Genomic DNA, 23434 nt, shown 5'->3' with positions numbered 1-23434 from the left:
AAATGGAATATGGGCCGACCTGACCCATGAACCACCCGACCCAAACGGTCGGGTGCAAGGCGTTCAGATACCGATCCGGACACGCGTCCTGGACAGCTTTCCGCTACAACTGTGAAAGGAAGCTTGGAGGAAGGTGGGCTCTGCCCCTGGGGGCCCCACTCCTGACACGGTATATATGGGGTGGGCACTGCCCCTCCCCCAAGGTACGTCACATACCACTCACCCCTTTTTCGCCTGCACACTTTTACTGACTAGAGCGTCGGAGTGTCTTTGAAGGTAACACCCCCCCTCTTCACAAAGTGCTCGGGACGTCATCCATCCCAACCCAGCAACCCGGAACCAAGCGAGACCCCTTCTCATCAATCCGATCACTAACCCGAACCGTCCGGTACCCGACTTACCAAACATTGGCGCCGTCTGTGGGGATACGCCTAAATGGACGTTGTACTGGACCCAGGAGGAACAGGCTGCGAGACCGAGCGCAGAGGGGAAGCCTCCGTGGCTTCTTCCCGGGAGCGCACGAGGTCCCCTCCAAGACGAACCTCACGATCTCCCAAAAGGCGCCCCTTCGGGGGAACTCGCGACAACAGTGCCAGAATAATGCAGGAACTGCGTCACAGGATGCAGGACGTGGAACGCCGACTGGTAGATCGGAAACTTCGCCAACAAACTCCCGAATCAAGCTAATCTCATCCCCCCCCGAGAAGCCACTCCCGACGAACAGCTAGCCCACGATCTGAGCCCGAGAGCGCCAGGGAGGATGGGCGCCTAAGAAGATGCTGTGACCGCATCATCTATACCAGGCGCGAAAGAAGACGCACCGTAGATCGAGACTGGGAAGACGGTCGACGGGAAGACGGCGAGGGAAGAACAAGGAGAACGCGAGGACCAGTGATAATGGGCGCAACCCCATTTCATCATTCCATCCTCGAAGTCCGGCTGCCAAAGCACTTTGACAAGCCAATGGACATGAGGTACGACGGAACCCAAAACCCACAGGAGCACCTTACGACCTTCGAGGCCAGGATGAACTTGGAGGGAGTGGGAGACGAGGTGAAGTGCCACGCTTTCCCGGTCACCCTCGCGGAACCTGCAATACGGTGGTTTAACAGCCTCCCACAGGGCTCGGTGGCCAGGTTTTCGGATATAAGCCACGCCTTCTTAGCCCAATTTACTACCAGAATCGCAAAGGCAAAGCACCCGATCAATCTGCTCGGGGTGACGCAGAGGTCCGGCGAACCGATCAGGAAATATCTAGACCGGTTCAAGGACGAGTGCTTGGAGATCGACGGGCTGACTGATTCGGTTGCTAGCCTATCCCTGACGAATGGACTTCTAAACGAGGACTTCAGAAAGCACCTCACCACGAAGCTGGTGTGGACAATGCAGGAGATCCAAAATGTAGTCAGGGAATACATTAATGATGAAGAAGTCAGCCAGGTCGTGGCTGCCAACAAACGGTAGCCCTCCTACAATCAAACTTGGCAGCACGGAAACAGAGACAGACAGAAGGAACATGCCAGAGACGGCGGTCCGAGCAAAACACCCAGGCCGTTTCCTCGAGTCGGGAAGTTCACCAATTACACCCCCTCACCGTCCCATCATAGAAGTTTATCAACAGATAGCAGTGAAGGGAATTTTGTCGAAGCCCCGACCTCTAAAGGACCGGACCAGGGGAAATAAGAGCCTCTATTGTGATTATCCCAAAGGCTATGGACACAAGACACAGGATTGCTTCGACTTGAAGGACACGTTGGAACAAGCAATCCGGGACGGGAAACTGGCTGAATTCTCCCATCTCATCAGGGAGCCCAGAAGACGAGATCGTGACCGAGAGGCAGAGGACAAGACTTGCGCCGTAAAGCGACGTCACGACCAGGGTGACATCGAACAAGGTCTCACCATAGTGAACGTCGTGACGGCGAGAGACGCACCCCCAAGGTCGAAGTCGGCACACAAGAAAGGCGATTACTTCATCATCTGCACAAAACCCCAAGAGGTCAAGGTCGCCATCCAGCTCATTCGGCCCAGAGGACCAGTGTTTTGATGAGGTCGCGGAAAGCCCCCCCATGGTCATCACGGCCAGGGTGGGAACTGGCCTCATCAAGTGCATCCTAATAGACACCAGTGCTGACTGAAATATCATGTTCCGCAATGTGTTCGATGCTTTGGGACTGCGGGATGCCGACCTAAAAACCCACCAGCATGATGTTGTAGGGTTAGGCGACCACTTCATCAAGCCAGACGGGATAATCTCTCTGTCGATATCAGTAGGACACAGGCAGGGACGAGGCTCGACAATGGCCAAGTTCGTGGTTCTGCGCGACTCCACAGCCTACAACATCATCCTGGGGAGGAAGACCATCAACGATCTCAGGGCAGTAATCAACACAAAGATGCTAGTAATGAAATTCGTGGCTGACGACGGGTCCGTGGGATCCATAAAAGGAGATTTGGAAACGGCAGTCGCCTGCGACAATGCCAGTCTCTCCTTAAGGAAGCAGTAGGAGTGTTCCTTGCCGACCTAGACGCTAGAGTCGAAGACAAACCCAGACCCGAGCCGGAAGGGAACTTGGAGAAATTCAGAGTCGGTGACACAGAAGAGAAGTTCACCTTCGTGAACAGAGACCTACGACACAACCTGAAGGGACCCCTAATGGAAATGATCAGGGCTAACGGCGACCTATTTGCATGGACGCCAGCCGACATGTCGAGAATAGACCCCCAACTCATGTCACATCACTTGGCCGTGACGGCGGAGGCCAGATCGATAGCTCAAAGAATGAGGAAAATGTCGCAAAAGCGAGCGGAGGAGATGGCCAGGCAGACGGCTAGCCTCCTCGAAGAGGATTTATTCGAGAACTTAACTACTCGACGTGGCTGTCGAATGTAGTTTTAGTGAAAAATCACAATGGGAAATGGAGGATGTGTGTGAATTACTCTGATCTCAACAAAGCATGCCCCAAAGACTGCTACCCCCTACCCAACATTGATGCACTCATCGATGCCGCGGCGGGATATCGATACCTAAGCTTTATGGACGCCTACTCTGGTTATAACCAGATACCAATGCACCGGCTTGACGAAGAGAAAACGGCGGTCATAACGCCAAGAGGGATATATTGCTACAAGGTAATGTCGTTCGGCCTAAAGAACGCTGGGGCCACGTACCAGAGGCTAATGAACAAGATATTCAATGACCTCATAGGCAAAACGGTGGAGGTGTATGTAGATGATATCCTAGCGAAGACCACCCGACCCGAGGACCTCATAAGCGACCTGGGAAATGTGTTCACCTCCCTCTGACAACACGGCATGAGACTCAATCCACTCAAATGCGCCTTTTCCATGGAGGCAGGAAAGTTCCTAGGGTTCATGATAACCCAAAGGGGGGTTGAGGCCAACCCGGAAAAGTGCCAAGCAATACTCCAAATGAAGAGTCCGGGCTGCATCAAGGATGTTCAGAGGTTATTAGGTAGACTCACCGCCCTATCCCGTTTCCTTGGGGCGTCGGCCGCTAGGGCGCTGCCGTTTTTCAACCTTATGAAAAAAGGAATAGGGTTTGAATGGACCCCGGCGTGTGAGGAAGCATTTAAACATTTCAAAGAGATCCTCGCCACACCACCGTGCTCGCGAAGCCCAAAGTCGGAGAACCGCTCTACCTGTACCTGGCCATAACGGATGAAGCGCTGGCAGCAGTTTTGGTATGGGAAGAAGGGAAAGTTCAACAACCAATTTACTTCGTGAGTAGAGCACTGCAAGGAGCAGAACTGAGATATAGCAAACTAGAGAAACTGGCTCTAGCACTGCTAACCTCCTCCCGAAGACTACGGCAGTATTTCCAGGCACCAAGTGGTCGTGAGAATGGACCAGGGAATCTGCCAAGTGCTCCAAAAACCCGACTTAGCGGGAAGAATGATGACTTGGGCCATCGAGCTATCTCAGTATGAATTGCGATACGAGCCCCGACATGCGATCAAGGCACAAGCAATGGCAGACTTCTTGGTAGAAGTAGCGGGGGACCCGACCGAGGAAGCGGGCACACGGTGGAGGCTCCATGTGGACGGGGCCTCCAACCAAACGTCCGGGGGTGCCGGGATCATCTTGGAAAGTCCTGCCGGGGTCATATATGAACAGTCAATCAAGTTCGAGTTTCCTGTATCGAACAACAGCGAAACATGAGGCCCTCCTAGGCGGCTTAATCTTAGCTCGGGAAGTCGGGGATACGAGGCTGGAAGTATGCAGCGACTCAGAGGTCGTGACCTCACAAGTAAATGGAAGCTACCAAGCCAGAGACTCGCTATTACAAAAGTACTTGGAGAAGGTCAAAGAGCTGAGCAAACAGTTTGAGGAGGTCGCGGTCCAACATGTTCCAAGAGAAAGGAACACACGGGCAGACCTCCTATCCAAGCTAGTGAGCACGAAACCGGGAGCCAGTAACCGGTCTCTCATACTAGGCATGACAAAAGAACCAGCAGTTTCCCTCCACCTGACAAAGATAAGTCCCTCCTGGATGGACCCCATAACTGATTACCTAGAAAACGGCAAACTCCCTGAAGATGAGAAAAAAGCTAAAACATTGAGAAGGGAGGCAGCCAAATATGCGATCATACAAGGCGAACTGTTCAAAAAGAGACTCAGCCAGCCCTTGCTGAAATGCATGCATCCCGACCAAACGGACTACGTACTCAGAGAAGTCCATGAGGGGTGTTGTGGTCACCACGTCAGGGGCAAAGCCCTAGCAAGAAAGCTCATCCGAGCTGGATATTACTGGCCATCAATGATGGACGACTCCAAAGAATTTGTGAAGAAATGTGTCAAGTGCCAAGAGAATGCCAACTTTCACAAAGCCCCGGCTACTGAACTGAGCTTACTGATGTCCTCCCGACCTTTCGCACAGTGGGGGTCGACCTCCTGGGACCTTTCCCGGTTGGTCCGGGGCAAGTCAAATATCTCATAGTTGCCATCGACTACTACACCAAATGGATAGAGGCTGAACCACTGGCCAGTATATCCTCATCCAATTGTCGAAAGTTCATGTGGAGACAGGTGATAACCCGATTCGGCATCCCGGAAGTCGTTATCTTGGATAACGGGACGCAGTTCACCGATAAAAAGTTCGTGGAGTTCCTCACCGGTCTAGGCATAAAACAGAAATTCTCTTTGGTGGAGCATCCCCAGACGAACGGGAAAGTCGAGGCTGCAAACAAGGTCGTCTTGCTGGGCCTCAAGAAACGGCTGGATAATAAAAAAGGTGCATGAGCTGACGAACTCGCCTCAATCCTCTGGTCTTACTGTACAACCAAGCAGTCCTCCACGGGAGAAACCCCTTTCCGCTTGCCGTACGGGGTGGACGCAATGATACCCGTAGAGATCAACGAGCCAAGCCCACGACTACTTCTAAACGGAGTGGAAGAAGCTATAGAGAAGGACCTAGTAGACGAGGCAAGGGAGATGGCCCATTTGTCACAAATAGCACTAAAGCAAAGAATGGCCCTGCGCTACAACACCAAAGTGCTCAGGAGAGAGTTCGAACAAAACGACCTCATCCTACGGCGCAATGACATCGGTCTCCCGACTCAGGGGGAAGGCAAGCTCGCGGAAAACTGGGAAGGCCCCTACAGGGTCAAAGAGGTAATTGGCAAAGGCGCCTACAAGTTGGAGAAGCTCGATGGCAAGGAAATCCCGAGAACCTGGAATGCAGGTAACCTAAGAAGGTTCTATTCGTAGCTCAAACACGCCGACTAGGCGATCTGACGAGCTCAGTAATTTACTTTCTTGAATACTTGTCATGGCAATAAACTTGTTTAGCTATCGACTAATGTTTACTTGTCAAAATTAATGTTTATTTGTCAAAATTACTTTCCCATCAACTTTTCCCCATTTATGCGTCCTACGACAACATGTTCCTTATAATTCATGGTAAATGGGACAACGACACGGTGCCCCGGGACTGATCACCCCGAGAGCCAACTAAGTTAAAGCCATAACAAACGGCTACAACAATAGAAAAAGCCATGACCTGGCTTTGCCGAGTTACCAACACAACGGTAAACGAACACGAGTGACAAGCCTACGCCGGCAAAACAGTAACAAAACAAAACGAAAATGCTACCAGTTAAGCGAAGAAAAAATAATAATCACAAGTCGACCAAGCGACTAATAAAGTATAACAAGAGTAAGTTCCACAAAGTTCTACAACATAATCACAGATCCATACAAAAAGTACAAAGAAATCACATTTTGGGCATATCGACAATCTTGCCATCCTTGATTGTTTTAAAGACCCCAATCGCCGACGTGTCGAAATCAGGAGCCACGATCTTCACCTGGGCCTTGAGAACCTCCTCGGTCATCAGGATCGCGCTCTTTCCCTATTTCACAGTCTCTTTATGTTTCTTCCTAAGTCCTTCGACCTCAGCTTGAGCAGCCTCAGCCGACGAGACGGCCACATCACGTTCCTTCTCCAATGCGACCACCCGACCTTGCGTGGCATTGAGTTGGCTCTTCAAAGTCATCTCTCGCTCGGTTAGATGGGACACGGTGGCATCAGAAGTCTTTAGTTTTTCCTCGGCAGACTCGGCCTTCTCCTCAGAAGCTTTAAGCTTCTCCTCCGTCTTGGACAGTTGCTCCCGAAGTGTCTCAACTTGAGTCTTGAATTCATTATTGGCCTTGACAGCAGATTCGAGCTTCCTGCGCAGTGACTGCATCCCTGACAACTCGAATTCAGCCTTCCGAGCTATTGCAGTACCGCGGAGAAGGGTACGATACATCCACCTCGCCTGCCCTGCAAGCTCGGTGCCAAGAAAGTGATCCTCCGTGCCGGGAAGCAACTGCGAGTCTATGAAGGTCCCGACATCGAAGTTCCACTCCATCACGGTGAGAACTCCTTCCGGGCTGGAGGATGCCCTATGCCTTTTGGGGGTGGGGATAAGCTTCAAATCATCATCCTCTTGTTGAGTAGAGGACGAGTGTCCAGTGCCGGCCGTCTCCTCACGAATAGGAGAAACGCACGTCCCGTCAGAGTTTTTGTCTGACATCTCGGTGTCACGGGGTGACGGCACTGCCTGATCTTTTTTGTCCTCAGGAGGGTTCTCCAGCTTCCCGTCAGCCTTCTCCTCATCGCTGTCCGCCAAGAAAGTCTTGAACAAACCCTCAAGCCCTGTCACCGAAGCAGACATCTCCACTACAACAAATAAGTAAACAAGTTAGTCGTGAGACCGGCATAACCAAGTGAAGCAATAGCAACGCAAAAAATAAAAGGCAAAACAAATCACGAATATAATTCCTGGCGACCTCCCGGTCTCCCATGAGGAGATGGGGATTCACATGATTCTTCCCGAAAACAGCCAATAACACGTCGGCAATCTTTCTGTCCATAGCGGACATCCCCTTATAAGTCACCTTGATAAAGGTGTTTGACCCCGCCCCGAAACTCCAGTATGTCGGGATGAGGCGCTCCCCCTCCAATGACAACCAGAAGGGGTGACGACCTTTGACCAGACGCACCTTAAAATACTTGTCTTTAAACCCATGATAAGAGTCCTCGAACAAGCCGAAGATCCTCCGACCCTGGGCAGATCGGAAGGACATGAACCCTTTCCTCGCTTTCCCTTCTGTTCACACCCTGGTTCGAGCTATCCGATCCGGGATGATCAGCAATAAAGCGACCGACCTCTTCAGGTCAGGCTATCCGACCTCTTCTTAAAAGAAGTCGGTCAAATCGACAGAAAAGCCCAGTAAAGGGACCAAATAGAGGAACACGACCCAAATCCAAAGGCAGTCCAAGCCTATAGAGATAAGGACGGTTCCCTTGAAGATAAGTTGACCATAACTCAAAGATAAAGATAAGATAAGATAACTAACTTATCTTATCTAGAAAGGTCACTCTACAACCACTATAAATACACTGGAGCACCCAGGTATAACTCATACTCTGGTTCTACAATAAACCTGCTTAATACCCGTGCTAACTTAAGCATCGGAGTCTCTTGCAGGTACCCACCACCCTCCGGTGACAAAGGATCAGCAGTGTAGCCAGTCCAACAAGTCAGACTCGACAGCTCCGGCCGCCACCCACCAGTCGGACACGTCATCTTCGACCAGTACAGAAGATCTCATCCGAGATCGACCTACAGTTTCAGGTAACCCTCGGAACATTGGCGACGTTGCCGGGGAACCTGGAAGTCATCCCATCCCCATGGCAGATGACCATGACAACAACCACGATTCAGAACTGGAGGACAGAACGCCGCACAAAAACACGGATGCTACACTAAAAGATACTCCAGAATCTAACGGAGACAAAAACTCATCAAATTTAGGAGTAATAGAAGCACTTCAAAATCATTTAAAGCAACTTAAAAAAGAAAGTCAGCATCAATGAGAAGTTGGCAAGGATCTACAAAGAGAGGTAAGGCGACGTCGAGAGCTAGAAGATAAAATCCTACAACTCGAAGCCGATCTCAAAGCAAAGGCTACCCGGACCACCTCTGAGGACAATTCACGCAGAGATCAAGAGCCATTCACTAGGGACATCATGAAAACTAAAATTTCTAAGGACTTCAAACTCCCGGATATGACTCTGTATGATGGCACCACAGACCCCAACCATCACCTCAGCAACTTCAGAAGTAGAATGTACCTCACCGACGCCTCAGACGATGTTCGCTGCAAAGCTTTTCCAAAGACCCTCACGAAGACAGCAATTAGATGGTTCGACAACTTACCTCCTACATCCATCTCAAGCTTTGACGACCTAGCCAAAAAATTCCTGGCCAGATTCTCCATCCAAAAAGACAAGGCCAAGCACGCCCCCAGTCTACTAGCAATCAAACAAGGAGATCGGGAAAGTCTTCGCAACTACATGGAGAGATTCAACAAAATATGCCTAGACATACAAAACTTGCCAACAGAGGCCGCCATCATGGGCCTCATCAATGGCCTACGAGAGGGACCTTTTAGCCAATCTATATCGAAGAAATATCCCACATCTCTGGATGAGGTGCAGGAGCGAGCGGAAAAATATATCAACATGGAAGAAAACTCTCGGTTGGGAGAAACCTCAAAATCTGGATTCTCCTACCGAGACAAAGATAAAGAATCCAAAAAGATGGAAGATTGACAAGGGGAGAAAATTAAAAAATATCACAATTACACCCCTCTTAAGGTATCCCTGGTAGATGTCTACAAAGAAGTCTGCCATACGGAAAAGATACCCCCAGCTCGGCCACTCAAAGGCAAAAGAGGAAGAGGAAATCGGAACGAATACTATGAATATCACCGAGTCCGAGGGCATTCCACCAACGAATGCTTCGACTTAAAAAACATCATAGAAAAATTAGTAAGAGAAGGAAAACTAGATCGGTTTCTGGCCACCCGAGATGATGATCAAAGAAAGAGAAGAAGGGATAAAGATGTCGGACGAATCGAGCGATCACCTCGTACGCCAGAAAGACATGTCCATATGATACACGGAGGATTTGCAGGAGGAGAAATCTCCAAATCATCCCGCAAAAGATATCTCAAAGAAGTATATCATGTCGAAGGAAAGGAGGAAGCTCCCGACATCCCTACAATCACATTCACCAAAGAAGATGCATCCGGTATCATCTCAGGACACGACGACCCCATGGTTATCACCATCATACTGGCAAACGCCAATCTCCACCGCACATTAATAGACCAAGGGAGCTCCGCCGACATCTTATTCAAAACTGCCTTCGACAAGCTCGGCTTAGAAGAAAAGGAGCTTAGAGCATACCCTAACAGCCTGTTCGGACTGGGAGATACCCCAATACAACCGCTGAGATACGTGTCACTACATACAACCTTCGGAAAAGGGAACCAATCCAGAACACTCAAGATAGGCTACATCGTGGTTGACGTGAGTTCAGCCTACAATGCCCTAATAGGTCGAACAACACTAAATCAACTCGGCGCAATAGTCTCAACTCCACATCTATGCATGAAATTCCCAACTACAGAAGGGATAGCTACAATAAAAACAGATCAAAAGATGGCACGCCACTGTTATAACAAAAGTCTAAACCTCAGAGGCAAAGGAGAAGAGTTCCATACAATTGAGCTTGGTGGAGTTCAGAGACGAAAATAACTTCGTCCACAGCCCGAAGGAGAAATAGAGAAAGTTCAGATCGGAGATACCTCGAACAAAACAACTAATATTGGCACGATCCTGAAGGGAGACACAAAAGAATTACTAGTACAGTTCTTACGAGATAATGTCGATCTCTTCGCATGGAAAGCTGCAGACATGCCAGTCATAGACCCCAAACTAATGAGTCATAAGTTGGTGGTCTATCCAAGATCTCGGTCGGTACAGCAGAGATGAAGAAAACTTGGGCCAGAACAATCCCAAGCTGTGGAAGAACAGGTAAAAGCACTACTGGAGGCAGGATTCATAAGAGAAGTCAAGTATCCACTATGGCTAGCTAACGTTGTCTTGGTGAAAAAATCAAATGGGAAATGGCGAATGTGCACCGACTACACCGATCTCAACAAAGCCTGCCCAAAAGATCCTTACCCACTCCCAAGTATCGACGCTCTGGTAGATGCTTCATCCAGATATAGATACCTCTCGTTTATGGATGCATATTCCGGATACAACCAAATCCCCATGTATTCACCAGATCAAGAAAAGACCTCGTTTTTGACGCCAAAAGCAAATTACTGCTACATTGTGATGCCTTTCGGTCTCAAGAATGCGGGAGCTACGTATCAAAGGCTAATGAATAAAGTCTTTTCAGATCATATCAGAAAAATCATGGAAGTCTACGTGGATGACATGTTAATAAAGACACAAAGCGAAGAGACATTACTGTCCGACCTGGCTCAAGTGTTCGACACTATAAGGAAGCATGACATGCGACTCAATCCCGCAAAATGCACCTTTGCAGTAGAAGCGGGCAAATTCTTAGGTTTTATGCTCACACAAAGAGGAATTGAAGCAAATCCGGACAAATACTAGGCCATACTCAACATGAAGAGCCCAACTTGTGTCAGAGAGGTACAACAACTCAACGAGAGATTAGCAGCCTTATCCAGATTCTTAGCGGGATCAGCGATAAGATCTCTCCCCTTCTATGCCACTTTAAGGAAAGAAAAGAAGTTCGAATGGACAATGGAATGCGAGCAAGCCTTCCAGGATTTCAAAAATTTCCTGGGGCGACCACCTATCCTAACTCGACCACGAGAGGAAGAACCACTCGTATTATACCTTGCGGTAGAAAGTCAGGCAGTAGCCTCAGCACTGGTTCGAGAGGACGACAAAGGGCAACAACCTGTATACTTCATTAGTAAAGCGCTGCAGGGATCCGAGCTGAACTACCAAAAAATAGAAAAGTTCGCCTATACTCTCATACTGACATCTCGACGACTTTGCCCGTACTTCCAGGCTCACACCATTAAGGTTCGGACCGACCAGCCCATAAAAGGGATACTGCAGAAAACAGATCTAGCAGGCAAAATTTTACAATGGGCAGTCGAGTTATCCGAGTTCGACCTCCAATATGAAGCTCGGACAGCCATCAAATTATAATACTTGGCCGACTTCATTACAGAATTCACAGATACCCTGGAAACCCCCACAGAATGGAATCTCTACGTGGACAGGTCTTCAAATAAGACTGAAAACGGTGCAGGTGTGATAATAGAAAGCAACCAAGGAACCCAAGTTGAGCTTTCCCCCAAATTTGGGTTCCCGGCCTCAAACAACCAGGAGGAATATGAAGCGTTACTAGCTGGTTTGAAGCTGGCTAAGGAGGTTGGAGCTCAAAAACTCAACATCTTCAGCGATTCACAAGTAGTCACCTCACAAATAACAGGGAGCTACCAAGCCAAAGATCCCACCATGAAAAAGTATTTGGATAAAACCAAGGAACAGCTCGGACAACTCGGGGAATATAAGATCTGCCACATACCCCACGAACAAAATGCCTGAGCTGATGCACTCTCAAAACTAGCCAGCACCAAACTAGGGGGCAACAATAGAAGCCTCATCCAGGAAATGCTGCAGAATCCATCAATCTCGGAAGAGGAAAAAGTCCTAGCCATAACAAGTCAGGATCAAGGATGGATGACCCCCATAATTAATTACCTCAAAACAGAAACACTTCCCACAAATAAGAAGGAGGCAAAGAGGTTAAAACGGGAGGCTCAGTACTATACCATCATAAACAACACCCTATATAAAAGAGGGATTTCAATACCACTATTAAAATGTGTGCCAACCTCCAACACAAGGGAAGTTTTAGAAGAGATACACAGTGGCATTTGTGGTAATCATCTCGAAGCACAAGCTCTCACAAAAAAAGTACTCCGGGCGGGATTTTATTGGCCAACTCTACAAAAGGAAGCTACAGAGTTTGTAAGGACATGTCCACCATGCCAGAAACATGCCAACTTTCACATCGCCCTGCCAGAAGAGCTCATCAGCGTAACCTCGCCTTGGCCATTTGCAAAATGGGGACTCGATCTTCTCGGACCCTTTCCCCAGGGTTCGGGACAAGTTAAATTCCTCATAGTTGGGGTAGACTACTTCACAAAGTGGATCGAGGCAAAGCCCCTAGCCAACGCCACTGCTCAAAGGAGCCGGAAATTCCTATATAGGAATATTGTCACAAGGTTTGGGGTTCTATACTCCATCACTACAGACAATGGCACCCAATTCACAGACGCGGGCTTCAGAAAGTTAGTAGCCGACTTAAACATAAAACACCAGTTCACCTCCGTTGAACATCCCCAAGCCAATGGACAAGCCGAAGCGGCCAACAAAGTCATATTGGCTGGGCTAAAACGGAGACTGCAAAGATGCAAAGGGAGCCTGGGCCGAAGAACTTCCACAAGTCCTATGGGCATATCGAACAACGCCACATTCCACCACAAATGAATCATCATTTCGATTAGCATACGGAGTGGAGGCAATGATCCCAGTAGAGGTCGATGAAAGGTCGCCTAGAGTGGTTCATTACAATGAGGAAGCCAACTCCCAACTTCAAAAGGAAGAGCTCGACCTACTTCCTGAAATCCAAGAAAGAGCTCGGATCAAGGAAGAAGCACTAAAACGTCGAATGGCTTCTAGATATAATCAAAAGGTAGTGCCGAGAGGTTTCGCTGAGAATGATCTCATTCTAATCCGAAATGATATTGGAACAACCCGACCCGGAGAAGGAAAGCTGGCAGCAAACTGGAAAGGACCCTACCGAGTCATAGAAGTACTTGGGAAGGGCTACTACAGACTGTCCGAACTCGAGGGACGAGAGCTTCCCAGATCATGGTACGCCTGCAACCTAAGAAGGTACTATAGCTAGAGAAGGTAAAAGATCTCATCATAGGATGCACTCTTTTTCCTGAAAAGGTTTTTTAATGAGGCACCAAGTTGAGATTCAGAAATTATCCGACTTAAAGGGATGAAAAAAATCCCACATGTATATATTTGCACTTTCTTTTAAATAAAACATATTTTAAATAATCTACAAATTTTCAAGACGCATTAATCTGAAGCATTCATCGTCCGATTATAAAGCAACAGATCGGCAGAAAAGTGAAAAACAGATTCACTGCACGATCACAATAAAGACCAATAGAGATGAAAACGTGATTCATCTAAAGGTCGACCAAACAAAGATAGAAACCACCTTCTACAGATCGGCAAGATGAACACAGAATAATGTAAGAAGTTATCGAAAGTGATCCGGAAAAAGAACCTGACGAGGTCTTATGGATTGCTAAATAATAACTTAAAGAATGGCCGACGTTAAAAAGTCGGACCAAGTCAACCCAAGTTATCAGCAAATCCCTGGAAAGAGGTCTGGCCAACCCTATAAAAGAGGAATTGCTATAACTTAGAAGAGATTGACATGACGAAGTCGGTCTCCTACGAAAAACAAGTTATAAAAGTAATCCCTGAAAGAGACCTGAGAAAGGTCCAAGAAAGAGGATTACAAAATAACTTAGAAGAGATCGACATAAAGAAGTCAGTCTCCTACAACGGACAAGTTATAAAAGTAATCCCTGAAAGAGACCTGACAAAGGTCCAAGAAAGAGGATTACAAAATAACTTAGAAGAGATCGACATAAAGAAGTCGGTCTCCTACAACGGACAAGTTATAAAAGTAATCCCTGAAAGAGACCTGACAAAGGTCCAAGAAAGAGGATTACAAAATAACTTAGAAGAGATCGACATAAAGAAGTCGGTCTCCTACAACGGACAAATTATAAAAGTAATCCCTGAAAGAGACCTGACAAAGGTCCAAGAAAGAGGATTACAAAAATAACTTAGAAAAGGACAACGCAAAGAAGTCGGTCTCCTACAACAAACAAGTTATAAAAGTAGTCCCTGAAAGAGACCTAACAAAGGTCCAAAAAAGAGGATTACAAAAATAACTTAGAAAAGGACGACGCAAAGAAGTCGATCTCCTACAAAAAACAAGTTATAAAAGTAGTCCCTGAAAGAGACCTGACAAAGGTCCAAAAAAGAGGATTACAAAAATAATTTAGAAAAGGACGACGTAAAGAAGTCGGTCTCCTACAACAGACAAGTTATAAAAGTAGTCCCTGAAAGAGACCTGACAAAAGTCCAAAAAAGAGGACTACAAAAACAACTGGAAAGAGGACCAACGTAAAGAAATCGGTTATGGATTGCCAGAAATAAATACAAGTAAGAGCCAGAAAACCGAAATACGAGTTGGATCCACACATCCACAAAGGATCCAAGCTACAAGCAATAAGTACAAAGCAATCCAAAGAGGCCGAGCAGCAAGGCTTTAGCATTCTCAAAACCCAGAAAGGTGCCAAGACAAGTGCAAACAAGCATGATATAAAATACAATATTATAAACAAGCTTCAGGATCAGGCCCAAAGCTTGAAAGCTACTTGTTGTTTTTTCAAAATGAAATGTTGCTAAACAAGCAACCAGAAGGTGTATCAACAGTCAGCAAAATATTCAAATTACAGAATAAAGAGTTTAAAAGCCCACAAGTCGGGCTATCTACACAAACATCCAAGAAAAATCAGCTAAGATCGGGAGCCTTCTCGGTAGCATCAGTCTGGGGTGAAGGAGGGCGAGCTTGGAGAGGCACTGCATCCACCGTACCGTCGTCCCTATTCAGAATTTGACAATTAGGATCTAATTCTGGACGAGCAATCCCAGCAGGAGGAACTATAGGGGTCGACACTTTAGCAGCAGGCGCAAAGGAAGGTTCGACATCATCATCATCTTGGTCGTCGGGGACAATCTTACCACCCCTCACAATGTTGTCCAAGCTAAAAAGAGTAAGATCAACCTCAGGAGTGAGAACTTGAACTTGCTCCTTCAAATTATCATAAGCAGCGTTTACGCTGCCGACAAGGTGACCTTGGAGCTCGGAATAGTCAACTTGGGCAGACTCCAACTCCTCCCTCAGACGTATCACCTCCCGATAAGATGTGACATAACAATCTTTATGCCTCAACGCAGTGTCCTCGGCCAATCTCACAGAAGCTGCCAGGGCAAGAGAGCTAGCCTTTTCGTTCTCCAGATCCTTCTCCAGTTTGGCTACTTTCACCTCAGGCTCCTCTTTCAAGCCCTTCATCCGGTCGAATTCCTAATTTGCCTCCTCCATGAAGGCTTTGGTGGCATGGAGAGGAAGATTTTGAGCCGTTCGGTACAAGGCAGCTCCCACATGTGCCATTTTTACACTACTCCGAGTTATAAAGTCCAAATGACGAAGGAGTGATACATCATCCATAGGGAGGACACTGTATGGACCGATCTGCTGATCTACGAACTCGACCGCGTCAAAATCAGGGACATCAAGGTTGAAAGGCTTAATTATTTTTTGTTTCTTATTGGGAGGAGCACCAGAAGTAGCAGCGGAAGACTACGGAGGCTTGGCCAGGCGAACCCTAGGAGTGGGAATTACCCTCCTCAGGCCAGGAGAACTCGGCACGGGCGGCTTCACCGGAACTTGAGAAGATCCCTCTCCCGCCACCTTGGCCGAGATATTTTGAGCAGCTGCAGCCTTCTTTGCTTTCTTGTAAGCCTTCATGGAATCGTTGTTTTTCGACATCTCTGAAAATACAGAATCGACCACAGCAATGGGTTACAATCACAAAAAGAAGAAGCAAAACTAAAAAGCAAGTATAGAAACAAGTCAGAAAGTACCCAAAGCAGTTCGAATCAAAGATGGATCACTCAAAAATCTTTTCGTATCAAGATGGGGTGGTTCCCTCCATTAATCTTCAAGAACAATTACAAAAGCCCGCTCAACCTCGTCAAGCATCTCCCATGTATAGCGAGACACTCTCACATTCTTTTGCCATTCTAGAGGAAAGGCAGGCTCATCATTTTCATCAAGAAAAAAGGGGCGGGCCCCCACAACAGCACGGACTCGGAAGAAATAATTCTTAAAATATTTAAAAGACTCATCGTACATGGCAAAAACCTTATGCCCCTGGGCCGACCTGAAGAAACCCAGGAAGCTTTCTTTTTGGAAGACCCTCCGGGCTTGGCAGAAACAAAAAGATAGAGGAAAAGAGTCTGAGAATGTGTTATGCCTAACTCTTGGCAAAGCAGCTGAAAAATCTTGATAAAACCCCAGGAATTCGGATGAAGCTGGGATGGTACAATATTACACGACCACAACAAGTCGGTCTCGAAAGCAGTAAAAGGAAAGGTAATGTCCAACTGGCTGAAGAAATATTCATAGGCGTAGAAAAAGGGACGCTCCCCCTCGACAGAAGTAGGAAAGCAAACCCTCTCGTCAGAGTCGGGCGCCACAAGCTCATAATCTCTCTCTCGGGCACCACCACCACAAACCCTATGACGTTTCCTCAGCTCTACACAAAACTCAGTATCCACAACAGAGACACACATTAAGACAAGGGAGTCCAGCCAATCAGACATCACCTCGGGAACTTTAGAAGACATCTCTACAATGTTATGACGAGAAGACATGAGGCCAACTAATCCTACAATAAGAAAATAAGATTGTATTACTAAAAAACATCTCGGACGAGGGGCAAAACAACTCGACTAATATGATACAGAAGAACAAATAGAAAAGGAAAACCCCAAGACTCAAACCAAAGCCCTGGGGCATCCTTTGGAGGCAGTAACAAAGCAAGGATTCAGGAAAAATCTACAGCTTACGTCCCGGCATCTCTGAAACAAGAAAAGTCAAATCACAAACATTTCAGAAAGTCAAAACACAAAAAGTCATCAAAGCCACTATCTTTTCACAGTCTATCAGCAAAAAGCATCGACAACATCAAACACGCCAAGCGGAAATCATCAAAGGCACAACCTTTTTCCAGAATCAAACAAAATCATCATCAAAGGCACAAACAGAAACGATGATAACATGCAAAAGCCATAAGAACATCAAGCAACAGGAAAGACGAAAAGGTTCATGCAAAAGGGCGAAGAAACTCCCAGAACACACATTACAATAGCAATCAGGCACAGCAAAAGCAGAAAGGTCCAAACTTTCTCAAAACCAGACAGGAAAATGACGTGAGAAAGGAAGAAAAACCAACCTGAACAGAGAAAGAAGCTTCAAAGAAGATTGAAGATGGAAAGATGGAATCACTCAGAGAATCGCCAAAATGATGCTGAGGCAAAATGCAGGCGAAAACAGAAAGTGAGAGAGTGAAGGGAGAAGTTACGAAGAAAGACGAAGAAGAGAAACCGTTTTTTGATCGTGAATTTCGAAAATAAAAGCCAAAGAAACGGGCAATCAAAACCAATTAATGAAGGTATTTAAAGATTCGCATATTCCCAAAGCCAAAGCGCTGATATAAAAACGCGCGCTCTTAGAGGAAAACGTTCCACATTCAAAAAGGTTCTACAAAGAAAGGAATCGACAAAATGCTCGAGTTCGGCTTCACTAGAAAAAGATCGAAGTCAAGGACTCGACCTCAAAGCAGAAGACCGAGCTCGAGCAGGGGCACTTTTCACACCCTGGTTCGAGCTATTCGATCTGGGATGATCAACAATAAGGCGACCGACCTCTTCAGGTCAGGCTATCCGACCTCTTCTCAAAAGAAGTCAGTCAAATCGACAGAAAAGTCCAGTAAAGGGCCCAAATAGAGGAACACGACCCAAATCCAAAGGCAGTCCAAGCCTATAGAGATAAGGGCGGTTCCCTTGAAGATAAGCTGACCACAACTCAAAGATAAAGATATCTAGAAAGGTCACTCTACAACCACTATAAATACACTGGAGCACCCAGGTATAACTCATACTCTGATTCTACAATAAACCTGCTTAATACCCATGCTAACTTAAGCATCGGAGTCTCTTGCAGGTACCCACCACCCTCCGGTGACAAAGAATCAGCAGTGCAGCCAGTCCAACAAGTCGGACACGACAGCTCCGGCCGTCACCCACCAGCCGGACACGTCATCTCCGACCAGTACAGAAGATCTCATCCGAGATCGACCTATAGTTTCAGGTAACCCTCGGAACACCCTCCTTCGAAGGATTCGTGAGGTTGAAGAAAAAAGAAAAATGTCAACGGACACCGGCAACTCCAAATATTCACATACCATCTCGAAACAGCGGATGAAAGCCCAACTGTTCGGATGCAGCTGCGACGGCGCCACGGAGATCCGGTTAAGGAGCGCCATTTGAAAAGCAGAAAATGGGATACGAACCCCCACTTGGGTGAACATGTACTTATAGAACCAGATCCAATCGGGGACCCGAGGGGAATGGAAATTAAGCTCATATAGTCGTTCATTGGGGGCAGGAACAAAGACGTCGTAGTTGGCCTCCTCGTCGGTCCCGCTGCACAAGTACTCGCCTTGGCGGAACTTCGTTAGCTCCTCCTCGCCCATCTGGTTCGGGGAGTACTTACCACATAAGAATTTCTACTTGCCCCTTTGCCATCGCAGCTGCCCCTCCTCCTCTACTACCAGCGCCTCCTCCTGATGATGATGAGGGTGTTGGGACTCCGCTTACCACCGCAGCATCCCATTGGCAAAAGGTTCAGCTGCGGAGGAGGATGAGCCTTCAATGGCAGGCACCTACAGGAACTGATGAGGAACAGGATGATGATTATGAAGCGAAGCAACAGCGGTGACGTCATCATCAGTGACGGTATCATTTTTTGAGAGGAAAGCCTCAAGGGTCATTTCCTCGAACGGGTGATGATTATGGTGAGGTGAATCTCTGTGAGGGTGGGTTAGGATCATGTCTTTCTAGACATCATCGACGGTTTTGGGCGGAGGAGGAGGGAATGAAGGTGGATCTGAGGGATGAGAGGTGGAGTGTCATCGCGAAGAGGAAGAAGGCAACAAGCATCTAGGTTTAGTTCTCAAATTTTGTATGGAGACAATTTTAAAATATAAAAAAATTTGTATTTTTTATTGTAATTTTTAATAAATTATAAATAAATTAAATCTAAACTATTAGATCATTTATTAATCTAATCCAATGCTTTAAATTTCATAGTGCATCAGATAAGCTCAAAAGACTTGAGTTGATTTTAGACAGACTCGATAATACAAATATAATTACTATTGGCAAGCTTATGAGCGTTATTTCTTTCTTTTACTTGATTGAGTATGAAATCTTTTAAAGTAATCTGTTTTCAAATGTAATTAGTTTTGGCAAGCTTATTTCTTAAACACTTATGATTTTTTTTTTATTTAATATACAAGTATTTGAAAATTTTATATATTTGCTCAATTAAGTTAAAGTTCCATTTGAACATCCAATTAAGTTTCTTGTTCTGGATTTTTTAAATATATTTCATTTGCAAAATCTTGCTCTTTATACAATAAACCAATTTTATCTTTACTTTAATTAATATTCCAACATCAACTTTTTAGCTTTTAAAAAAAATGTAATTTCTTTTTGAACTACAAATAAAAAAATATAGTTTTTCAGAATTATTTTTCATCGGTATTAGTATTACATTAAGTAAATTTTTTTATTAATTTAAATGTATATTAAACATAAATATTTTATATACGTCATTAATTTTAATTTACATGTGAGTTCGAATCAAATAACGTCAATTATAATGTTTAAACATTTGTATATAAAAAATTGTTGAAGAGATTTATGTAATCAAACTAAAAGATAGAGTACATAAAGAGTATATAGAGTGTACGCAAAGATAAAAAATAGTGTTATATACTTTTTTATTGAAAATTATAAAAGTAAACCTAAAATATATAGATTGAAATTGTAATTGAATTTATGTATTTTGGGCTAAATTTATAAATCGATGTGAGACTTCTTAATTATTGTCATGAGTTAAAGTAAAAGAATGGTTTAATAAAGAAAACTACATATACAGCAGAGAGCTCGGCGAGAATGAAGGTGACTACGAGATGGAAGAAGAGTCAATGATTTAGAAGAATTTTAGAATTCCACTGTTGCAGAAGAATTTCACTGTTGCAGAAGAATTTCAGACTCAATGATTCAATAGAATAGTGATGTAAATAGCAATATAATTGATGAACAAAGAAGAAGAACAATATCCTATTGTCTAAATTTTTTAATATATTTCATTTACAAAATCTTGCTCTTTATATAATAAACCAATTTTATTTTTACTTTAATTAATATTCCAACATCAAATCGAAATAACTTTTTAGCTCTTAGAAAAATGTAATTTCTTTTTGAACTACAAATAAAAAAATATAGTTTCTCAAAATTATTTTTCATCGGTATTACATTGAGTAAATTTTTTTATTAATTTAAATGCATATTAAACATATATAAAAGCCACCGAATTGATGCACAACCTAGTCAATCTGATGCCACTTAACGATAGCATAGCAAAGGAGCAGACATACAACCGTCGTCGATGCTTTAGCCTCAGCTATTCCCGGTGGAGCTAGATCATGCAGCTGTGGGTCAGCATATGGAGTTCGGTCAACCTGTTCACAAAACGCAAGACGCATCATATACAAGATTCAAAGTTAATTAACATAAAATTATAATTCTTGAATCTTTATCACTTACGTTGAGGATGCCGATCTTATTCAGGTTACGCCTGTAATGCCTAGGCATGTGCTCGCTTCAGGCATTATCTGGACGGTACTCAACCCACCTATAATACCGCGAATGATTACACATTATTTCTCAATTTCATTAACTAATGAAGAAAAGTACAAAAACAAATAATACCTCTCAACTAGTAGAAATCGACGAGGATCAAATTCATCCGGCCGTAGTAGTGGAATATGGTGATAGGCTCAAGAGAGCAGCAAACTGATGCAACCACCCAAATTGCGCTGACCATGCTCCGTTGCACGACATATCTAGTGGTACAACCATGCCAGCACAGCCGAGCTCCATGATAACCCGCCACATCTGTCAAGGTACTCTAGCAGGGGGGCCACCTGATGTGTACCCGAGAGTCATATGCATTTATGAATAAGATATTCCCGATCAACTGCATGATATACCCTCTCGTGTACCGCAACAGGCGCTCCTCAGTAGCGTCCTACTCTAGCTCTCCACAGATGGTATTGTGAAATCATGTGAGTTTGACAGTCCACTTGGTCTGTGACTGTCTATCTTCTAGGCCAGAAAAAATACCCAGTAGCTGCTGGTAGAAGTTCTCAATGGACCATCCATCATGGTGCTGCTCCCACCCACTGATGCAGCCACTAACAAGATCACCATTGATCCTGACTCCTAACTGGTAAGCCATGTCTTGCAGGGTGATAGTCATCTCCCCGCATGGTAGATGAAACGTATGGGACTCACGTCTCCACCTCTTTATCAATGTTGACACTAATGGCCAATCGTGCTCGAACTCCACCATATATGCCACATGCTAAAACCCGGCTCACCTAAGATATGACCTAATCTGCTCTGGAGGGCGTCTCATCGAATTTTGTCTGGTGCGCAAGATCCGAGGCACCTACCGAACTAAAAAAAGAGTTAAAAAAAGAGAGTCAACACATAAAATTAATTACAAATTCACATTTTATTACAATATAATAAACAAGAGTGATAAAAGTATACCACTCGATCAAATCCACGGGCAATGTGCTCAGCCTGATCCAATCTGTAAAGCGTATGCTCGTACCCCAATAACTACTACTCCATCTAATTAACTCTAGTAAAATAAAATAATATAAACTGAACTCAGTTCCTTTCACATTAACTAAATTTTTAAAAGACATTTAAACTAACTAATTGTTTACTTTACATCTTAATCAGTTTATAAACTTACTAATTAAAATGTAAACCAACTTTATAAGGCCCGTCAACTAACTCTATAAACATACTAATGAATAATTAATTTATAGATTAATTTTACTAACTATGTATCATTTTAATCTAATCTAACTAATTATTCAACTATTTACCATCTAACTCACAACTTAAACAAACTATTATGACTAAACTAATTAACAATTAACTAATAACTTACTTTAATTAACATGTTATAAATAGTAAATAGTAACTGTACTTAAAAATAATAACATAAAAAAATCTAACTAATCTATTACATACTCTAACTAACATGTAAACAGTAAACAGTAATTCTAATTAACATGTTAAATACTGACCTGAAGCTGATGATATAATGAATAACGAACTTCATATTATATAGTGTGGTGAACTCAACTTGAAGTTCGTCGGGGTCAAGCAAACTCTATTTAGATTATAGAGTTCGTCGGGGGTACAACGAACTTACCTTAAATCCCAAAAAAAAACCCTATTTGAAAAATTAAAGTTTAAATAATATATTTTTGGAAATAAATATTTTTTTAATTTATTTCAGAAAAAAATAGGAGAAAACATAGGGCAAGAAATAGAGAGAGGAAAAGGGAATAATAGGATAATTTTGTCATTTCAAGTCTTATTTATTGATCCTTTTTTAATATAATATATATTTGGTCCTTATTAATAATTTTGATATAATTGATCTTTTTTGTTAGTTAAAATCTCTTGACAATTCTAGGAAAATTTAGTGGCATCATGCTTTTTACGTGAGGAGTACGTACTCCTTCAACTTGCTCTGCTAGGATTTCTCCAAAATCAGAATTCTTGTGCCGTCTAGGGCAATGTTTGACTTTTGTCAATTCCTTTCTTTATTCCTCTCGTTGTTCCCTTCTTTATTTCTTCCCTTTAATTCGCCATGAAAATTCTTTCATGGAATTGTCGCGGTTTGGGGAGACCCTGACAATCCATAACCTTAAAGGGATGTGCTAATCTCACTCTTCCGAGATTGTATTTCTATGTGAAACAAAAAACCAATATCGTCTGGTGAAAAATAAGTTGAGATCTTGTCATTTTACGGATTGGAGGATTGTTAGTCCGCCGGGTACAGCGTGTGGATTGGCTTTAGCATGGAAGGAGGGCACAATGGTTGAGATTCTCGCTGAAAAAAAGTTTTTCATTGCTGCCAAGGTAACTGATACTGCTTTGAACTATTCTTGGGAGCTGATTGGGATACATTTA

General features: G+C 44.6%; 3 protein-coding genes across 3 annotated transcripts; 2 read left to right on the top strand and 1 right to left on the bottom strand.

Moving 5' to 3' along the window:
* The first annotated feature begins 897 nt into the window (after positions 1 to 897).
* Positions 898 to 2047, top strand: LOC107611577 (uncharacterized). The gene is made up of 2 exons (XM_016313488.1): positions 898 to 1305; positions 1406 to 2047. The coding sequence occupies exons 1-2, from the start codon at positions 898 to 900 to the stop codon at positions 2045 to 2047; spliced, it is 1050 nt and encodes a 349-aa protein (XP_016168974.1).
* A 2082-nt stretch (positions 2048 to 4129) lies between these two features.
* On the top strand, positions 4130 to 5262 carry LOC148549841 (uncharacterized). The gene is made up of 2 exons (XM_088495806.1): positions 4130 to 4814; positions 4901 to 5262. Exons 1-2 carry the CDS (start codon positions 4130 to 4132, stop codon positions 5260 to 5262), a joined length of 1047 nt encoding a protein of 348 aa, XP_088351932.1.
* A 1112-nt stretch (positions 5263 to 6374) lies between these two features.
* On the bottom strand, positions 6375 to 7389 carry LOC148549840 (uncharacterized). The gene is made up of 2 exons (XM_088495805.1): positions 7278 to 7389; positions 6375 to 7186 (listed from the first exon to the last, which is right to left on the bottom strand). The coding sequence occupies exons 1-2, from the start codon at positions 7387 to 7389 to the stop codon at positions 6375 to 6377; spliced, it is 924 nt and encodes a 307-aa protein (XP_088351931.1).
* Positions 7390 to 23434: the final 16045 nt, after the last annotated feature.

This window comes from Arachis ipaensis, chromosome B8, assembly GCF_059453495.1.
Source record: "Arachis ipaensis isolate K30076 ecotype BB chromosome B8, ASM5945349v1, whole genome shotgun sequence".
Taxonomy (NCBI): Eukaryota; Viridiplantae; Streptophyta; class Magnoliopsida; order Fabales; family Fabaceae; genus Arachis; species Arachis ipaensis.
The sequence above is the reverse complement of the archived record's forward strand: the minus strand, read 5'-3'. Positions and strand labels throughout refer to the sequence as shown.

Coding starts and splice junctions, on each gene's coding strand:
- LOC107611577 (XM_016313488.1), top strand. CDS start 898: ATGGGCGCAACCCCATTTCATCATTCCATCCTCGAAGTCCGGCTGCCA. Junction 1,306..1,405: donor TCGACGGGCTGACTGATTCG/GTTGCTAGCCTA, acceptor TCCAAAATGTAG/TCAGGGAATACATTAATGAT.
- LOC148549840 (XM_088495805.1), bottom strand. CDS start 7,389: ATGTCCGCTATGGACAGAAAGATTGCCGACGTGTTATTGGCTGTTTTC. Junction 7,187..7,277: donor GGTCGCCAGGAATTATATTC/GTGATTTGTTTT, acceptor TATTTGTTGTAG/TGGAGATGTCTGCTTCGGTG.
- LOC148549841 (XM_088495806.1), top strand. CDS start 4,130: ATGAACAGTCAATCAAGTTCGAGTTTCCTGTATCGAACAACAGCGAAA. Junction 4,815..4,900: donor CAAAGAATTTGTGAAGAAAT/GTGTCAAGTGCC, acceptor CCTTTCGCACAG/TGGGGGTCGACCTCCTGGGA.